The sequence below is a fragment of the Squalius cephalus genome (genome assembly GCF_949319135.1).
Source record: "Squalius cephalus genome assembly, chromosome: 19".
NCBI lineage: Eukaryota > Metazoa > Chordata > Actinopteri > Cypriniformes > Leuciscidae > Squalius > Squalius cephalus.
The window spans coordinates 27198902-27219447 of record NC_137140.1 but is presented as its reverse complement, the minus strand read 5'-3'; the positions used below and the strand labels follow the sequence as shown (position 1 = coordinate 27219447).

Here is a 20546-nt window from a genome sequence, read left to right as displayed (position 1 = left end):
CAACGCCTCGCTCGCCTCAGTCACGTGGGAGAAACGCTGGAAGAGTTTCATTAGGTCAGTCTCATTAACTGTCTCGAACACCAATTAATTCTTTATATGGGGACATCTTTACATTCGTCCCACATATATCGTATTCAGTGATTTGTATTGGTGAATAGAATAGCGGACCTGTACTAAGAATCTGTTGTTACATTTATTAATGTGTATTCCAGTTGTTCAAGTTACATTTTAATTAATGTGTAATGTTACAGTAGTTACAGATATGTTACTTGTCACTATTGGGATACCAGTAGCAAATAAATAAATACTAGACTAATTCCAAAAAGATACTAGTCACGATTCGATAACTTACTATTAGTTTAAAATAATAGTAAAAATAGCCTAATAAAATAAATAAATAAAAATACTAGTAACAAAAGTATTTGAAGGTTTTATAATAAATTAAGTAACAATAAATGGAAGTATAATATAATACACATAAAGTGGATATTTGGTTCAGATTGTAAATGCTTTGGAAAAACACTAGGCTTAAGATCTTAAGATAACGCGTCATCTATATAATACGTGCTCCATCTGGTTTGCTCTTATGGGTGTCCAGCTTACTGAAACACTGTGAGGCAAATGCTTTGTAATAAACAAGGCAGTGGGACAAGAGTGGGACAGCGTAACATCTTGTACTGTCTGAAGTGTTTTGGAGCTTGGACACGCCCACCCACTCGCTGATTGGTGGATGCTCTTTTGATTGGTGACACAGTATCCAATCAGGACACGGTCACATGGCTGTAATGTTTTCCAGCAGGTTGCGTAACAGTCTTGCACGTGTTTTTCAATGCGAGTCTCAGAGTAACTTTAGAACCGTTCAGAAAAAAGCCTGTAATGTGATTTTAACCATAGCCATATATATTTGTGTGTGTGTGTTTTATTATAAATATGTTTGAATTATATCCCTATAAATAATATTTAGTGTAACATAATAAATAATACATAATGCCACAGTTTGTTTTTTTTTGTTACATTTTTCATTTGGCTTTTAGTTTTCCAGATACATACCAGTCAAAAGCTTCGACCTACTATTACTTCTTTATTATACTGTAAAACGGGATTAAGGTAATAATTAGGAATTTAAAATGATAAACTAAAAACGATACTAACATTCAACGTAGTAACTCCACAGACGAATATTATTGAATGGTTGTGGACAGTTAATTTATTTGCTAACGAGGACATCTAGTGGTCATTGATATGAATAGCAGGCACTAACATGAGCAGGAAAAGAAACCTGTTTGCAACACGGGTCAAGTTTGTGCCATTTTTGTGATGTTCTCTGATGAGAACATTTTTTAACAAGCCTGTCTGTGATATTCCTCTGTATAATATGAAAATACATAGGGCAATGTCTTGATCCACAGTGCTAAGAAAATTCCTCCAACTAATGCCCTTTAAGCTCAAAATCTTATGTGCTTATTCCGTACTTACAGACTCTCCTTTGCTTACACTGATTAATGGAATACAGCTATTTTGGCAGACATGTTTACCATTGTACCATTTAGCAAGTCTATAAGCTTAAACATCAGGACTTTCTCAGTAACAGTAACTACACGTCTCATGTCATGATGAATCAAGTGACTGGGAGGAAAAGCACTTTGCGGAGATTATAAACATGGACATGAACTGTTTCAAATCAACATTAAAAATGATATACAACTGCACTTATATTTATATGTCTGAAGGTTTTTTAGGCTTATGCATAATTCGACAAATAGTTAGTAGACAAATGTGCCTACATATCAATGTTTTTGCAAATAAAAGTTTGTTGTTAATATATTCCACATCTCTCTCTCTCTCTCTCTCTCTCTAGCCTTGTGTGCTTCCCTCTACCCAGTTGGTCTGCTCTGGCTGCTTTTTTTTTTTTTTTGCAAGGTTTCTTTTCTTTTCAATTTGTCCTTTTTGTTGTTTTCATTTCACCCCACCCTCTTGGATGCATCCATGCTCCTCCCTCTGTTCTCCTCCTTTCCTGCACTTTTCCCTGGCTCCTCATGGCATGCTGAGTTTGGGAGTGCAGAAGGGAGATGTCTTAAAAACACTGACAGGCGATAAGACTCTCAGAGAGACCGAGCAGTGCAGCCCAGTCGACGCAAGCATCCTCAGCGCATCCCGTGGACCCTCAGGTTTGGAACTGCCAAGATAAAGGTAGGGGATGTTCAGTAGGATGTTTTAAGTTAGAACTTTACAATAATACTGCATGTCTTTTCATTTTTGTAAATAGGGGCTTTTGTAAATAGATATCACATGGTTACACATAATGGCAAGTGCAACAGTGTGTAAAACCTTTTCCAGATGTCAGGGAAACTGAATCCTGATGCAAATATTGCCCAGATTTATCTGTGTTTTTCACTTTTTACTGTCTGACTTATCAATGCACCGTGTAAGTGAATGAGTACATTATCAGATCATGAATGACAGGTAGTTATTTCACTTTATGAGTGTTGTTGTTTGCTCACATTGAACGTATACATAAGAGTGATATAAAAAAACATGTAGGTGTTCTCCACTATAATTGTGTTTTATTTTGAGACAATGTAAAGATAACTGTTAGATCCATCAAGCTTAGAAATGTACACATACATTTTAACAGCAGGTGCAAGGCGAAAGGACACAGCTGGGTTCAATGTTTTTGAATGTAACAACAGCCTGGGTTTCATGTGGTTTTAATATTACAAAATAATGAACACTAATTAATTTGGCTAGTGATGGTTCCCACCCTATCCCCAAGGAAGATCTACTAAATCACGGGCAATGTAGGATCATTGTAAATTTCATGGAGACAAAATAAATCATAAAATGTATTTTGATTATCCATGGAATGAGTAGCACTGCCACAGGGTGCAGGAACCGAATCTAGGACAGGAATTCTTGAGGCATGGCATCACAAAGTTCACATTGCCTCATTTCTTGCAACTGGGAGAGACAGTGGAAATATGACACTATGACGATCAGTGCAACACCAGATGCTTTTAAACCCACCAAATGTTTCAAACTACATAGTAGAAGTTGTGTAACAGAGTTTTCTTGCATAATTTTACAAATTAAATGGCAGTGAGCAGAGGTTTATCAGGGAATGTCTCACCAGTGCACGTTACTCCAGTCAATCCCCAGTAGATAAAAATTCCTTCTGATTTTTTTTCTTTCACTTTGAAATACATCACACTATCATGGAAGTTTGTTTCTGCCAGGGAATAAAAATAAAAAAGGCAATTGTGACCTGAGAATTTTTTTTTCTCAGAATTGTGAGTTAATATCTCGCAATTCAGATTTTATAACTCACAATTGCAAGTTAATGGCTACCTCACTATTCTGAGAAATAAAGTCAGAATTGCGAGATATAATTTTTTCCCCTCTGACCTGTGAGAATTAAACTCGCAATTTTGAGAAATAGTAGCAAATGCGAGAAATAAAGTCAGAATTATAAACTCGCAATTCTGACTTGACTTTCCTCAGAACAAAGATATCGTAATTGTGAGTTATAAAGTCAAAATTGCAAGATATAAATTTGCAATTCTAACTTTTCTCTCGCAATTTCGAGTTTATACCTTTGCAATTCTAAATTTATAACTTGCAATTGTGAGTTTATATACACTCACCTAAAGGATTATTAGGAACACCTGTTCAATTTCTCATTAATGCAATTATCTAATCAACCAATCACATGGCAGTTGCTTCAATGCATTTAGGGGTGTGGTCCTGGTCAAGACAATCTCCTGAACTCCAAACTGAATGTCAGAATGGGAAAGAAAGGTGATTTAAGCAATTTTGAGCGTGGCATGGTTGTTGGTGCCAGACGGGCCGGTCTGAGTATTTCACAATCTGCTCAGTTACTGGGATTTTCACGCACAACCATTTCTAGGGTTTACAAAGAATAGTGTGAAAAGGGAAAAACATCCAGTATGCGGCAGTCCTGTGGACGAAAATGCCTTGTTGATGCTAGAGGTCAGAGGAGAATGGGCCGACTGATTCAAGCTGATAGAAGAGCAACTTTGACTGAAATAACCACTCGTTACAACCGAGGTATGCAGCAAAGCATTTGTGAAGCCACAACACGCACAACCTTGAGGCGGATGGGCTACAACAGCAGAAGACCCCACCGGGTACCACTCATCTCCACTACAAATAGGAAAAAGAGGCTATAATTTGCACAAGCTCACCAAAATTGGACAGTTGAAGACTGGAAAAATGTTGCCTGGTCTGATGAGTCTCGATTTCTGTTGAGACATTCAGATGGTAGAGTCAGAATTTGGCGTAAACAGAATGAGAACATGGATCCATCATGCCTTGTTACCACTGTGCAGGCTGGTGGTGGTGGTGTAATGGTGCGGGGGATGTTTTCTTGGCACACTTTAGGCCCCATAGTGCCAATTGGGCATCGTTTAAATGCCACGGCCTACCTGAGCATTGTTTCTGACCATGTCCATCCCTTTATGACCACCATGTACCCATCCTCTGATGGCTACTTCCAGCAGGATAATGCACCATGTCACAAAGCTTGAATCATTTCAAATTGGTTTCTTGAACATGACAATGAGTTCACTGTACTAAAATGGCCCCCACAGTCACCAGATCTCAACCCAATAGAGCATCTTTGGGATGTGGTGGAACGGGAGCTTCGTGCCCTGGATGTGCATCCCACAAATCTCCATCAACTGCAAGATGCTATCCTATCAATATGGGCCAACATTTCTAAAGAATGCTTTCAGCACCTTGTTGAATCAATGCCACGTAGAATTAAGGCAGTTCTGAAGGCGAAAGGGGGTCAAACACAGTATTAGTATGGTGTTCCTAATAATCCTTTAGATGAGTGTAGAAAACAACTCAGAATTGCGAGATATAAACTCCAAATTGTGACATTTTCCTCGCAATTGTAAGCTTATGTCCCACAATTCTAACTTTTTTTTTTTTGTAAGATATAGTAAATTCTTTACTGTGAGTTATAAAGTCTGAATTGCGAGTTATAAACTCGAAATTCTGAGAAAAAAATTCCAGATCCTCTTCTTTTATTTTGTATCAGAAACAAGCTTCCATACACTGTGGAAGTAAAATGGGTTGCAAAATATAAGCTGAAGATGAGTGTTTTTCTTCAGTTCAGTGAACCATGGAGGATATCTTAGTTAAAGCACAGTGGCTTATATAGGTCAAGGGTGAAACTGACCTTAGTGTTTTGCCACACATACTTCAAAGTGACCGCACTGTAAGCTTTGATGTCAGGGCCAGCACCAAATCCAGCAGTGTCTATTTCTAAGTTTAAAGTAATGGTATTTCTAAAAATAATATACTAACAAAGTACTCTTATCATTTCTGCAGTGTACAGTATGTAGGCTACAATGTGCACTCATTCATATCCAGTGTGATGAACGAATGAATTTTCCCCTTATCCTCCTCCTCAAAAAAAAAAGACAATTGCTGGGGGTGAACTTCAACAATCCTGTCGGTTTGCAAACAAGGTATTGAATAACATCATGTACCTGTACCAACAAGTCTCTACCCTTTGTCTTGTATGTATGGGAAGGGGACGTACAAAGACAAGATTCCACCTTTTGATTGTTCAGGCATTTAGGTTTACAAACTGAATTAAAAGTAACGCGACAAATTGTGGTTTCAATGTATCATTGCCTTGTTATAAGCACAATCTTGGGCTGCCATCAAATGCAATACCACCAAATACCAAGCTGAATAACAGACTGTGTTTGGAATGGTATACTAACTTGCCAGCCAATTACTGAATACTTAGTATACATTGTATAATCATTCTATTTTACTAAAATAGTCCTTAAAACTATGCATTGTGCAACAACACAACATCTAAAAAGTAGTATACATTATCAGATCATGTTGAGTGGCACCCAGTTTTCATATTATAATAATTCAGTTATTTTATAGTTTTAATTTGATTAATGTCTAAACTAAAAAAAAATATTTAAAATAGACATGTTAAAAAAATAACTCAATGGGACTGGGGAGGCCACGGGAGTCTTTCCACAAGACTAATATATGAGTTTGTTATTCTTTCAAAGAAAGTATGGAAAAAGAAAGTATTTTTACACTCAAACTACTTGAGCCCAGCTGTGTTTCAAGAGCTTGCCTTTCCTGATAACACTAGCATCCAAATGAACTCAAGGAACTAATTAATTGTAAGTTCTGAAAGCAAAGAAAATGGTTGTTTTAATAAGATGGATGTTTATTTAGTTAATAGACCATGTCATGTTCACTTTCATTCCCTGAGGTTCATTCAACTTCCTCTGAAGAACAGCCGCAAAGAATTGGAAAGATTTTGAATGCGAGAATAACATGTTGGTCCAAGCATGTACAGTAGGAAAGGGTACATGTTACAGTAGATTGAACCTGGTATATGGGGGTTTTAAATGACTAGTGACAGAAGCATTCAGTATGAGTATTCAGTATGTGGTTGAAAGTCGGCCACTGGGGAGTGTTTGGTCACACACCCAAACCCAAAGAATGGAGCCAGTACCTCATAGTCAAAGAGACCAAATTTACCCCAGTGATGAACTGTTTATGTTCAGCTGCTGACCTCAGACAGGAACATTTAGAAAAGAGTTACAGTGCACCTGGTGGGCCTCTCCTTAAATATGATCCAGAACCAAACACCTACAGTAAGAATTGGCCGACTGTTATCCATGCAGGATTCAGCAGAGACCACACGCTTGTTTTCCACTGAGAAAATCCTCCAAAGCCACACCTCGTAGTTCCGACACGCCACTGCATGCCTGCGGAATTGTGTAGGGATGGCAAAAAGCACAATGCAGATTAGTAAATAGTTGTTATGATCTGTTGTGATAACACAATGGGAATTTGTTATGACACCTTTCTGTTTGCAGTTTAGGTATGTGGGAACACGGAAAATCCTACATTCTTTCCTTTTATCTTTTTGATATGGACCTATGGGTCTGAAATAAAAATAAAAAATGAAAGAATTATGATGTTCACCATGTAGTTTCAAAAAGGTGAAGTGTGAAATTCATGCATGTAAATGCGTCAGGCTGGCAACGCAAGCTTGTTTTGCATTTCAAAGTTCAAGTCTGGTGAACTCTGACCTGCGAATTCGCATCACACGAAGATTTTTGACCAGTAGAAGATTGATACGTCCGGGCATGACCTTACAGTGTCCATAGAAATTTAGTGTACTCAAAGTCTAGTGTAATTGTTTGTCCAACCACTGGAAGACACCCAGAGAGTTTGGGACACGTTTCTAACCCTCCCAGTTTTTTCAAACAGTAAAATGCAAGTTACTACATTTTTATTACAGTTTGAGGAGTCAAACATTTTGTTTTAGTTTTAAATCATCTTCTTTTTTTAAATGCACCAATGAATTGTTCAAAATATAACCAGAAGTGTGCATTTATAAGGTCAATTGTCAATTTAATTTTCAGAAATCTGAAGCTTCAATGGCCAAAACCGGTTATGATATATGACTAAAGAAAGCAGTCGAATGTTTATGCATTTGACTCTTGGCTCTCCACTCAAGGTTTCTCAAACCTACAGAGGGTTCAGGGACTCTTAGATGTTCTGAAAATGATGCGTGGAGCGTGGTGTTCTCTGGAGAAGAAGGGTGAAAAAACAATCTTTACTTATGTAATACGTTTAAAAAAGGTCAGGGTAGATGTTCATTGAGCCAAGAAGAAGACTGGGCTTGAACCAAAAGAGGACTCAGTGATGTGCTGAACATGTAAACATGACCTCAAGACCTCAACATCCGCAGGAAGGAGAGGGATTCTCATGCCAGGATATCAGATGTGGGACTGTAAACATGGCTGCATGAAAAAGAAGATAACCAAGGAAACAGCAGCAAAAGGGAATTAATATAAAGCAGGCATTTTGAACGGGCTGAATATGTAAATTTTTTCCCCAGTTATTTGAAGCCAAAAAGTCAGATGGCACCAGAAGAATCTACGAAAAAATGTGCTTTTGATGTCAGAGAAGTTGCCTTATATTTAAAATATATTACGTAAGGGGAACACAACAACCAGAAAATGTGATCAAGCTGAAGCATTTGGTCTTGTATTACCCTTAAAGGGTTATTTTGTTAAAATACAGCATATAATATTTACACTGGGATGCAAACAGTATATAGCACTATTTACACAGCATCTAATTTCCTTTACACAAGTCTCTGCCTATTTTCAAACCAGTCTTATATACACATAGTACAAAAAAGATGGTCAAATGACATACCCAGGTGAACACATCATAAGCTTATGGAGGATTAGACGTGCACAGCCTCAAAGCACTGCCCTAAAACTGCTTTGAACTTCAGACTAAATTGAGTGATCTGACCTTTTCTTACATTAAACATCACTCTAAAACACACACATACACGTAGAACAGAGGCTTCATCTCAGTGAGTTTATTAAACAGTGGGACATAGCACGTCATTCTTCAACCTCATGATTAGAGAAGGGTTTGGCGGGTGTGGTGGGCTCCAAAAAAAACATATTCATCTCAGTGTTATAGGCAGTCTATAGTTTTAAATATTTTATGGCATGTTTGGATTGTGCATAGTCAAGATGCTGTATGGGCGGAATCATGTGAGCGAACATATCAACTTAAACACAAATAAACACACAAAAAAGAAAAGATAAGAATGAAACATGTTTACGCTGATACTAATTATATTATCCATGCATTCTACATAGTTCAAGCACTTTGCACTACAATCTCTACAAAAGATTATTAAACAATATCAATGATCTCAAACCCTGAAACCACAGGCATGTTTATGTGCCACTATATGTGGGCTACTGTGGAATTATTTTGTGTCATTATCTGTAGTGCTGCAACACTGCACAGCTGGACACAGCAAAACTAATATGATGACATTCTGCTGGACTAAAGTAGGATTTTCTCTGTTACATTGTGTAATCTGTACACAAATCAAGTTCTACTTCATAAACATCATTATATATTTTGTTTATTGTTGATCTCGTTATGATTGTTCCACACTGGGATATTGAGTCAGTGTCACACACCAGAAAAAAATGGACCATCATTCTGTTTATCTCCAATTTTAAATGAGATTTTCTACTTTTGGACCTCAAGGTAACACTTTATTTTGATGGTTCCCTTTTGCCATACTGTTGACTAAGTAACGTTGCAACTACAAGTCAACTAACTCTCATTAGAGTATTAGTAGACTGTCTGCTTAATGTCTGCTAACTCTGTATTGTGATGCTCCCAACAGTACAAGTAAATATCTTATTCTACTAACCCTACCCCTAACAGTCTACTAATACTCAACCAATACACTAATGAGAGTTAGTTGACATGTAGTTGAAACCGTTACTTATTGTCAACAGAATGTCAAAAGTTCACTTTGGGCGTGTCCGAATCCACTTTTGCTAGTGGTCGCGTGCCAGGCGCATGGTCTAAAAGGGTTGTCCCTATTCTCATAATGAGTAGCCTAATGGTTGTGTTTTGGGATTTACGTGCGTTAAACCAATCAGAGTCTCATCTCCCATTCCCACATGCCAGTCAGTTGCGCTCACACCATGGCAGATTCGCTATTTACATGACGGAATTTGATAGTGGAAAGACCAAACGCGTCTCCAGAGCTCAAACGGAACTGCTCTTGCGCGAGTTAAAAGTGCGCAAGCAGATCATCTAGGGGACAAGCCGGATTCCATCTTTATGTACACAATAATAATCTTTTAGATTGTAATCCTTTTATTTTAAATAGTTGGCATGTTTGTGCTGCTGCGCGTCCCTGTATGTTTAATAAGCAGAGTGTATGCGCGTCGTGGACCCGCCTATAGGCGCACATTACTAACGCGCTCATTTAAATAAAAAAAATATTGCGCCATTGACTTTAGACCAGGTTTCAATTGGTCAATGGCGCAGTCTATTTCTGTTGCCTCTAAATAGCAACGCGCTAACAATGCGCTTGAATACACCTCGTTTTCTATGGCAAGCCAAAGTATTCATAAACGCCTGGTCGGGCGTCTGATTGCACACTGGCACGTCAAAAGCGTGCGTTTCAACGGCCAAACGCGCGTCCCTGACGCGCGAGTTGCCACAAAAGCGCGCGTCAGAAACGCGCGGTTTTTGCATCAAAACGCGCGTCCTCGACGTGTGATCTGCTATTTAAAACGCACGTTCTGGACGTGCGCTTTGGGGTCACCAAAAACGCACGTTTTTGACGCGCGTTTATCATAACAAAAATGGGCGTCGAAAACGTGTAATTTGACTGGGACAAAACGCACGTTATGAACGGGTAAACAGGTAAATCAAACAGGCAGTGCAAACGTGTGTGAAATGTCCAAACAGGCGAAAAGAACGTGCTCGCTCCCTATAGTGTTCTCCTATCGCACGTCGAAGGCGTCATTGCTCGAGTCTGTATGTGGTTTAGGACTCTTTTATTATCATTAAACCCAAGCAAAACAGCATGGAATTATCAATGGCAAATTTGACAGAGGAGAGGATTATAATTGGTGAGTTATTATAATCCAATAGTTATCATTTAGGTAAAAAAAAAAGAAGAAGAAAGAGAAAACAGACAGTTTTTTATTTCAGCACCTCGGACAGTCCTCTAATCTCTTCGTTCAGACACATCTCGCACATTTTCCAGTTGTAATTTTGGTAACTATTTACAATAAGGTTTCATACATTATTTAACTACATTAGTTCACATGAACTATTAATGAGCTGCACTTCTACAGCATTTATTGATCTTTGTTAATGTTAATTTCAACGTTTACTAATAATTATTAAAATCAAAAGTTGTATTTGTTAACAGTAGCCTACTTAATGCACTGCGAACTAACAGGGTAAAAGGGTAGCCTACACTTCTCAGATTAGTAAAGAAGTAACACAAAGTTGTTATAGTAAAGTTTAAAAAAGTTATGAAGTTTAAGTTTATGAACATTTTAAATATATAAAATACATATTGTTGTTTTTTTATATATATTTACAAACCATTTTCAACCCTAAAACTTCAAGAAAATCAATGCTAAATATCTGGACAAGTCCTGGGCCAGATTTTAGGTTGATGTCTCAATAAATGAGCTTTAGGAAAGATTTTATTGTGCGCAGTACCAAACTTTTCCACTAGATGACATCCAGACTCCACCGATGACTCTTCAATTTCCATATATGTTTTTAGTGATCTGAACCTTTCATACTATTTCCATACTATTCCAAATATGTATGAAGTAGCCATCCTATTCAGAAATAGTTAGGGCAAAAATGTTAATAGATTTGCATTCAATCTCTAAAACACATGTATGGACACAAAATGTACGGAAAGAATCAAAGCGCGTTATAGTTTGCCTCCACATCACAAATGAAGAATCTATTGGTATTCATCTACTGCTGTCATTTCTTTTGATAATTAGTCTTCAAATATGAATAACAGTCTGAAAGCTTTTAAATTATATGTAGTTAGTCAAGATTACTTTAGGTTTAGACTAAGATATTATTGTTATAAATGTGGAATGGCAAGTGTCCCACGGTTGTCAGGGAGGGGCAGTCTTAAAAATAGTGCTTTTGATTATTCATAAATTCAGATATTTATTCCTTGAATTGAGTGAAAAGTTTTATTGAAAAACGTTAAGAATGCGCAGGGATGCGTGTTTGGCCGTCGAAACGCACGCTTTTGACGTGCCAGTGTGCAATCAGACGCCCGACCAGGCGTTTATGAATACTTTGGCTTGCCATAGTTTTCAGACCAGCACGCCCATGGGCGCACAAATGGGCGCAAATGCATTTGGTATTTAAACAACGTGGCACAGGACGTGAAAATGATAACTGCGTCGGACTGAAACTAGCAAAAAACATTTGCGTTGCGCTTGTAAAAAAAACCTCTAAAAAAACATTTGCGTTGCGGGTGTAAGATAGGGCCCTAATTGGGTATAGTTGTCAAACTTTTTTATAAAAGAATGTTGATGCAGTATTTGTAATCTGTCATAAGTAGATGTGTTTTGATTCTCAACACATTAAGCTTTTGGAGCTCATGCTGGCCTTGACCAGTGCTTTTATGGGTTGTTAAGTGTTTTGAATAGCTGAGAATTTTACCTCACAAAGTATGTGGAATTTTAATCAAGTTTGTGGGAGTTTTCAGTGAAAAACAAACTTAAGCAAAAAACAAAAAAGACTTTTGCTAGTGGGACAGCTAGCAATAAAGTGAATACCAGATAATGATGCAGACAGAACTGCATGCATATAAAGGCCTGATAATGTATTTGTTTAAGGAGTTGATCACATCTGATTGTCATATCTAAAGCTATTTACTGTGACAATACTAACGAAATAAATAATGATATAATTGATCAGAGAAGAATTAAATTGACAAAGAGACAAGAGTCACTAAACTTAGCCATAAACCTGAACAGATACATCAAACACAAACACCCTACTTTATATAAATTAGAGTATATTAAATAGCAGCATTTAACTAAATATTTCAGTCTGGCAATGAAAACAAATGCCCCTGCAAAGATCCAAATTAACCATCTGAAAATGATTTTAAATCACTTGTCAACACTACATACAAGAGAGAAAGTGGACGATTATTGTAATTTGTGTGCAAATGTGCTATAAAAACCAGCAAAGCATTCTCACTATACTTGCTATAAAAAGTAGCTTGTTACTGGAAAATCTTCCAATACCAACAGACTAAAGAAAGATGGAGACTGGCCTTAAAATACTTTCTCTTCAGTTTAAGTGAATTTTTGGCTCATGTCTTGCTTCATTATGTGTAATATTTTCTGCTCATGACTGATCATTAGATGCCTTTCTGCCTCATGGTTTGAAAAGGCAGAAAACAAGGCGAATTGATTTTTTTGTTTGCTGTCCTAAGAAGGAAAAAATATGAGATTTATAGTTTCATCTGAACATCAAGTACTGTATGATTGCCAAGTTAAAATTGGACAACACATTCCGAGATATCTTGTCATTGGTTTCATAACTTTTCAGACTATGTTTTCATGTTTTCTTATAACACAGAGAATTTTTTTTTTTTCAAACTGTTGCAAGAGCCTTTCATTAGCTTTCATCGCCTGATTGTTATTTATTAAATTCCATAATGGTGGTCTGATTTTGTTGTTGCTTTCATCAGTCAAATGCTAGAGGTTGAATAACATAGCTGTTACGAAGAGGCAGGAATGAAGCAGAGAGAGAATCCATATGCAAGCACTTAATTTAATGAAACAAAACAGGAAAACCAGGGCAAACAATGGAACACAGAACTCAGGAGAGAAACATGGATACAGCTACAACGACCGACAAACAACAACTGAAGCACAGAAGTTTAAATACACAGGCAAACAAGCTAAACAAGATAACAAGGGGGCGGGGTTAATTAGAAACACCTGGGAGACTAATAAACGAGAAAACCTACCAAGGACTACAAAACATGGCACAGGACAGGAAATAACAAAAATCCACACAAGACAAGGGGAACACAAGACAGGAATCATGACAATAGCTGTCCCTTTGCAGATATGATAACACACAGCAGGGATGATACTAAATCTGTCATGTTATAACAGTATCGTCCAGCAAAAGACCTAAACATGTGAGACTGTACATAAAATCCTAACCTAGTATGAGTGTGCAGAGATTAATAATTATGCTCAGAGAAAAATTCATTTTTAATTAAGTGTTCCAGATCAATTAGCATATTTTGCATTAATATTAATTATTGTAACGAACTGCAATTTTATTGAAAGGGTAATCCACAATCATAGTCAGAAACAGGCAAAAGTTCATAAACACCGGATAATCACCCCAAACAATAAAAGGGTAAAGGCAAAAACAGAGGAAACCAAGAAAACCGGGGAAAAGATTACAAAAAAAACCCCAAATTGCACAGAACCAGGAGAATGCTCAGCATTGAAGTGTCACACTAGACAAGACTTCGCTATGAATGACTGAGATAACCAGGCTAATATAGGGTGAGGTAATGAGCTAATAAGAAACAGCTGTAAATAATCATGATGATTAGGCCGGGCAATGAACTATGGGAAATGAAGTCCAGAAGAATGAATCGTCCAGGGTGGAGTGCCCTCTGGTGGTTATCATGGGCACTCTAACTGGCAACTGACACACTTAAAAATCAGGGGTGAATCTAGAAAATTATTTATAAGGTGGCAAAGGTGTGGCATAATTTTTTGGATTTATGGCCTGACATACACATTCCTGTTCAAGAATATGTGAAACAGGTGCATTACTACAAATTAACCATCTATTCTGTTAAAAAAAATAAATAAACAGTTGTCAGACACACACACACACACACACACACACACACACACACACACACACACACACACACACACACACACACACACACACTATAAATATACAGTACACCCACTGTTAATATTATTAAAGAAAATATGCTAATTGAACAGGAACATTGATGGAACATCATGAAGACTGAACTAAAATACAAAAATAAATGACAAAAACTATTAAATATAATTGAAGTTTGAGTCTGCCAGTTTTCAACTTTTATCCAAATGATGTGTTAATTGTTGTCTCAGATGCTGGTGTCGAACTTGGTACTGCTGGGGGTGGTGTTTGCCAAATGGGCCGAGCCGTACATTACCCAATACCGAGATGCAGAACAAGACCCATATGAGCCCAGAGATAATCAGAGATCCACAGAATACTACAGAGATGGAAGGTACTTACTGATCAGTCCATCCATCCATCCATCCATCCATCCATCCATCCATCCATCCATCCATCATTATTTTCTCTTGTGATTCTAGTGGAACAGAGTGCAGGCGATGCTGTGACCCTGCAGAGGAGCCCCCTCAGTATGTCAGTCCACACTACCAGATTGTGCCACAGATAAACATCACCATTCTAAAAGGTACAAACCATCAAAATATACTTTAAATATTCAGGTTTGGGGGATTTTTGTTGTTGCTGTATACAAATATACAAATCACAAGTTAAATATCTTCCATTTTAAGGATAAAAAGGAACAAAAGGCTTACATTTACAGAACAACTTACATAATCTGTTGACTGTCTTTGTATACAATTGTTTGGATAAACGTCAATCTTAGTTGAATATCTCACTGTCGGTAAATGATATAGGCCAGGCCTGGTTAATCACAGGATGCTTCTGTGGGCTGGAAAACATGCACCAAAAAGTTCAAACCACCACAGAAAGTGACTTTATGATCCAAACGGTCACAAACAACAGAAGAAAAATGGCTGTGAGATTGGCGCCATCTTCTATTCAACGCTCCAGTCTTCACTCCGCACAAATAAGACCATTATGTCATTTGAAAACCATCATTTTTTATTATTTGAGGTTTAATAAAACACCCTCCAAAGCTTAACCTAAACACAAAGTTTCAGGAAGTGAGACATGATAAATCAGAGATAAAGAATGTAAAATACCTTTTTAATGATGCTTGTTAAAACTATAAAACAAACTGAACTTGTCTACGATTCCCTGCTACATTCCTTCCCTTACAGGAGAAAAGGGAGACACTGGTGGGCGAGGGCACTACGGGAAATCGGGTAAGTCAGGGCAAACCGGACCCCGAGGGCCCCATGGCGTGAAGGGAACCAAGGGCAGCATCGGTTCCCCCGGAGAAGCCTGTAAGTCCTACTACGCTGCCTTTTCCGTGGGCCGCAAGAAGGCCCTGCACAGTAACGATTACTACCAGACCATGATCTTCGACACAGAGTTCGTCAACCTGTACGGACACTTCAACATGTTCACGGGCAAGTTCTTCTGCTACGTCCCCGGCATCTATTTCTTCAGCCTAAACGCGCACACCTGGAACCTAAAGGAAACGTACCTGCACGTGATGAAGAACGAGCAGGAGATGGCCATCCTGTACGCGCAGCCCAGCGATCGCTCCATCATGCAGAGCCAGAGCCTCATGCTGGAGCTGGAGAGGGACGATCAGGTGTGGGTCCGCCTCTATAAGGGCGAGAGAGAGAACGCTGTGTTCAGTGATGACTTTGACACCTACATCACGTTTAGTGGTCACCTTATCAAAGCTAAGTCAGAAGGTTGAGCAGAGCAAAAATGATGGACAGCAAAGATTTATGTAACATGTATTAAATGAGATGTAATTTCTTGTTATTCTTTTTGGTCTTACATGGTACCTGAGGAGAAACTTATGATTTAACTTTATGATCCGCTCTTGTGTGCCTTACCATTCAACTCTGTTACAGATACTGGTGCTATTTGACAAACTTGGTAATGGTTATTGCTACAATGTTACAATATGCTGTTGTGTTTGAAATTTTGGATATTTTGCACAAGAGTTCATATTAGTGCCTTTTTAATGTGTAGATACATCAGAAATCATTTAACAGATTACTTCAAATTATTATATTATATCTGGCTATAAGTAATTATTTAAGGGGGACTACAAAATAGAAAGTGGTGCTACAAAAACAACAACAACAAAAAAAACCTCTGGTGTTACAAAAAATATTATAATGAGTATATTATTATAAATATTGTACATTAGGATTCATTTAAGAAACATAATGCAATTTCAGTTTAACATTTAAATCACTAAATCAGAAAAGACGCCGAAGTACAAAGTACTCAGAAAGTTGAAATAATACCAAATAATTTATGAAATATTTTTATAATGTATTATAGAATGAGAAAATGTGGGATACTTAGACACCATGCTGCAGACAACTCAATGATCAATGACAAAACACCTTGATGGTGTCTCTGAATGTACTTTATTAGAAATGTTACATTTGTATAAATGGATGCACCGGTAAGACTTCATAATCATATCATGTATAAGCAGCAATATTGTGGATTTGATTATATTCATATGATAAATTATTCCTATATGTGTTTTACTTTTTTAAAAATCTGGTCCTGTCTTGGACAAGGACTCTGTAAAATAACAATAATATGAACTGCTTCATTTTATTTTAAAAGCTTTTGAAAGAACCAGGTTACTGTGGTCAACAGCAAGTTTCTAAAAAAAGATTAACAGGAGCTTCAGCAGGAAGTACATTAATTATTATTGTTAATTTGTAAATGTTGTGTTCATTGTCATTAAATGAAACAGCCCCTTAATCCAACAAGACAATATTAAAGAGTTTAGTAACCTCAATGTCAAATTTGATGATTATGCTATATGTCTGTAGTTGTTCAGGTCAGACCAAATATAGAAGATAGATGAGGTAACCAACTTTGGAAACATGTTTAGTAACATTTTGTTGGATTTGGAGACCCTGCTGTACTTCTTCAGCTGTTCACTTCAGAGCAGAGGAGATAGGACATAGCAAAAAACACTTCTGTGTGAAATATCACTCTAAAATCTCTGCTTAGACAAACATAGCTACTTGTCGCCATCTAGTGGTGTAGTTATAAAGGACTTCAAGGGCTAGACACTTCAAAAATGAAAATTATGTCATCATTTAATCACTCTCATGTTGCTCCAAACCTGTATGATTATCTTTCTTCTGTGGGACATAAAGGAAGATTTTTTTTTTTTGTTCATTCAGTTGGAAGTCAATAACCAAAGCTTTGGTTACCAACATTCTATAAAATATCTATATAAAAGAAAGTCATATAGGTTTGTAATGACATGAAGGTGAGTAAATAATGACAGAATTTTATTTTTTTGGGTGACCTATCCCTACAATATTGAAAAATCTTAAGAGAAAGAGAAATTTTAAAACATTTCCATAATTATGATAATAATTATTATTGAATTAGTAATTAAAATACACTCACCTAAAGGATTATTAGGAACAACTGTTCAATTTCTCATTAATGCAATTATCTAATCAACCAATAACATGGCAGTTGCTTCAATGCATTTAGGGGTGTGGTCCTGGTCAAGACAATCTCCTGAACTCCAAACTGAATGTCAGAATGGGAAAGAAAGGTGATTTAAGCAATTTTGAGCGTGGCATGGTTGTTGGTGCCAGACGGGCCGGTCTGAGTATTTCACAATCTGCTCAGTTACTGGGATTTTCACGCACAACCATTTCTAGGGTTTACAAAGAATGGTGTTAAAAAAGGGAAAAACATCCAGTATGCGGCAGTCCTGTGGGCGAAAATGCCTTGTTGATGCTAGAGGTCAGAGGAGAATGGGCCGACTGATTCAAGCTGATAGAAGAGCAACTTTGACTGAAATAACCACTCGTTACAACCGAGGTATGCAGCAAAGCATTTGTGAAGCCACAACACGCACAACCTTGAGGCGGATGGGCTACAACAGCAGAAGACCCCACCGGGTACCACTCATCTCCACTACAAATAGGAAAAACAGGCTACAATTTGCACAAGCTCACCAAAATTGGACAGTTGAAGACTGGAAAAATGTTGCCTGGTCTGATGAGTCTCGATTTCTGTTGAGACATTCAGATGGTAGAGTCAGAATTTGGCGTAAACAGAATGAGAACATGGATCCATCATGCCTTGTTACCACTGTGCAGGCTGGTGGTGGTGGTGTAATGGTGCGGGGGATGTTTTCTTGGCACACTTTAGGCCCCTTAGTGCCAATTGGGCATCGTTTAAATGCCACGGCCTACCTGAGCATTGTTTCTGACCATGTCCATCCCTTTATGACCACCATGTACCCATCCTCTGATGGCTACTTCCAGCAGGATAATGCACCATGTCACAAAGCTCGAATCACTTCAAATTGGTTTCTTGAACATGACAATGAGTTCACTGTACTAAAATGGCCCCCACAGCCACCAGATCTCAACCCAATAGAGCATCTTTGGGATGTGGTGGAACGGGAGCTTCGTGCCCTGGATGTGCATCCCACAAATCTCCATCAACTGCAAGATGCTATCCTATCAATATGGGCCAACATTTCTAAAGAATGCTTTCAGCACCTTGTTGAATCAATGCCACGTAGAATTAAGGCAGTTCTGAAGGCGAAAGGGGGTCAAACACAGTATTAGTATGGTGTTCCTAATAATCCTTTAGGTGAGTGTATATTCATTTCTGATATGTAAAATTGCTTGTACATGATTTGTAATACTTACCATAAAATGTATCAAATTAAATATATTTAATTGCGACAGCCAATTGTATTGACCTTTAAAAGTGTATGGCATTCAAGAGAGTTTAAGTTTAAATTAATAATAAAATGTCTGATTAAAAGAATAGAGAGTATGACACAATGACATATGATACTATTTTTTCTATGATACATTCTTGGCCTTTTTGGAATTTTCAGAATAAATCACCCTCCACTTTCCTTTTATATAAAACAAAAGCTTGAAATAGAAGATAGAAAATATGGGGGTTGGAATGACACTGGGGATGAGTAAATGATGACAAAATGTTCATTTTTGGGCAATCTAATCCTAAACATTCAGCAACAGCAAGTCTTGGCCGGCCTTGTGGTTAAACTTGATCTGTGTTCTCTGTTTTCCACAGTTTTATCCCCTTTTTTATCCCCTGGAATAAATCATGTTTTCAGTATAAATGAGGAAGCTACTGAATTTCCAGCACTCACTCCCCTGAAATCCCTTTTACTTTTACTGTCCATCTTGCTGGTGGTGAGGCACTTAACGTAATTAATTACGGTTTATATTGTACACAACAGTTTGATCCCTTCTCTGATACAACTATGTGAGTAAATAAGTTTCGGGGATATTTTCGATTGCTGTCCGTACGGGAATTTATGTGGTCATTCAAAATGAATAGAATTAATTTGAGATAATGATCTGAATACGGCAGAGAAAAAATATTGTATCAAGAGTCAGCAGCCACCCAAGAAGGACCCATAGAGATCATTTTAAATTCAATTTTCAATCTAGCCAATAGCAGGGCTATTTTGTCTACAAAAACTACAGCCATCAGGTCCTAGTCTGATTGCAGCTATAAAATGCATCGACAGGCAATGGATTCAAAGTTTGCCCTGCCCATTAAAAAGCACTGGGGTAAAATGCTGATGATGTGTGCTGCACTTGTGATGGCTCTTTATCTGGATGGGCCATCAGATGCTGAGAAGGAGGGGGTGGAGGGGTGTTTACTCAGCAGGCACACACTCTTTCTGTGCACTCAACTGAGCAGCCCACTTGCTTTTGCTTTTAAAGCGCTTTTAAGGTGTCATCCGAGAGTGCTTTTCTTTTAAGCCAGTTAAGCTAACACTCAGTGTGCCACAAGTCACAGTTTCAGTGTCATTGTGTGAAAGAGAAACTGCGACAATGTGACTTTTTGCTAACTGCTAATTTCTGATTTTGTCGTCGAACAATTATTATATTTTACACAATTGTCTTATTTGTTAATAACTCTAACTGCGCTATTTTAATTTTAATTTTATGTTACCTATTGCCGATATAACTTTGAAAGGCACCGCTAGACGTCGCACATTCATAACAATAACAAAGGCGTAGCTTGATGACGCTGTGAAGGAGCGTGGAATGATGGGAGTTGTCATCTTTACCTCCACTGCCGATGGAAATCAATCCGACGGGATTCATAAATCATGTTCATGGATGTGGTAATGAAATAAAGTTTTATAACCGTTACATTTGATCACATGATTTTATTTCATTCTAATTAGC

At 37.7% G+C, this 20546-nt stretch overlaps 1 protein-coding gene and 1 long non-coding RNA gene across 3 annotated transcripts in view; one reads left to right on the top strand and one right to left on the bottom strand.

The window, feature by feature from the left end:
* Positions 1-3: 3 nt before the first annotated feature.
* c1qtnf1 (C1q and TNF related 1) lies at positions 4-19491 on the top strand. The gene is made up of 5 exons (XM_079851795.1): positions 4-54; positions 1859-2190; positions 14547-14689; positions 14778-14881; positions 15498-19491. The coding sequence occupies exons 3-5, from the start codon at positions 14547-14549 to the stop codon at positions 16046-16048; spliced, it is 798 nt and encodes a 265-aa protein (XP_079707921.1). The 5' UTR covers positions 4-54; positions 1859-2190; the 3' UTR covers positions 16049-19491.
* Positions 15889-20546, bottom strand: part of LOC307147222 — a 19162-nt gene continuing 14504 nt past the window's right edge. For both annotated transcript variants that reach the window (XR_013819237.1, XR_013819238.1), the window contains one exon: positions 15889-15951. This is a non-coding gene — a long non-coding RNA (uncharacterized lncRNA). The remainder of the gene's footprint in view (positions 15952-20546) is intronic.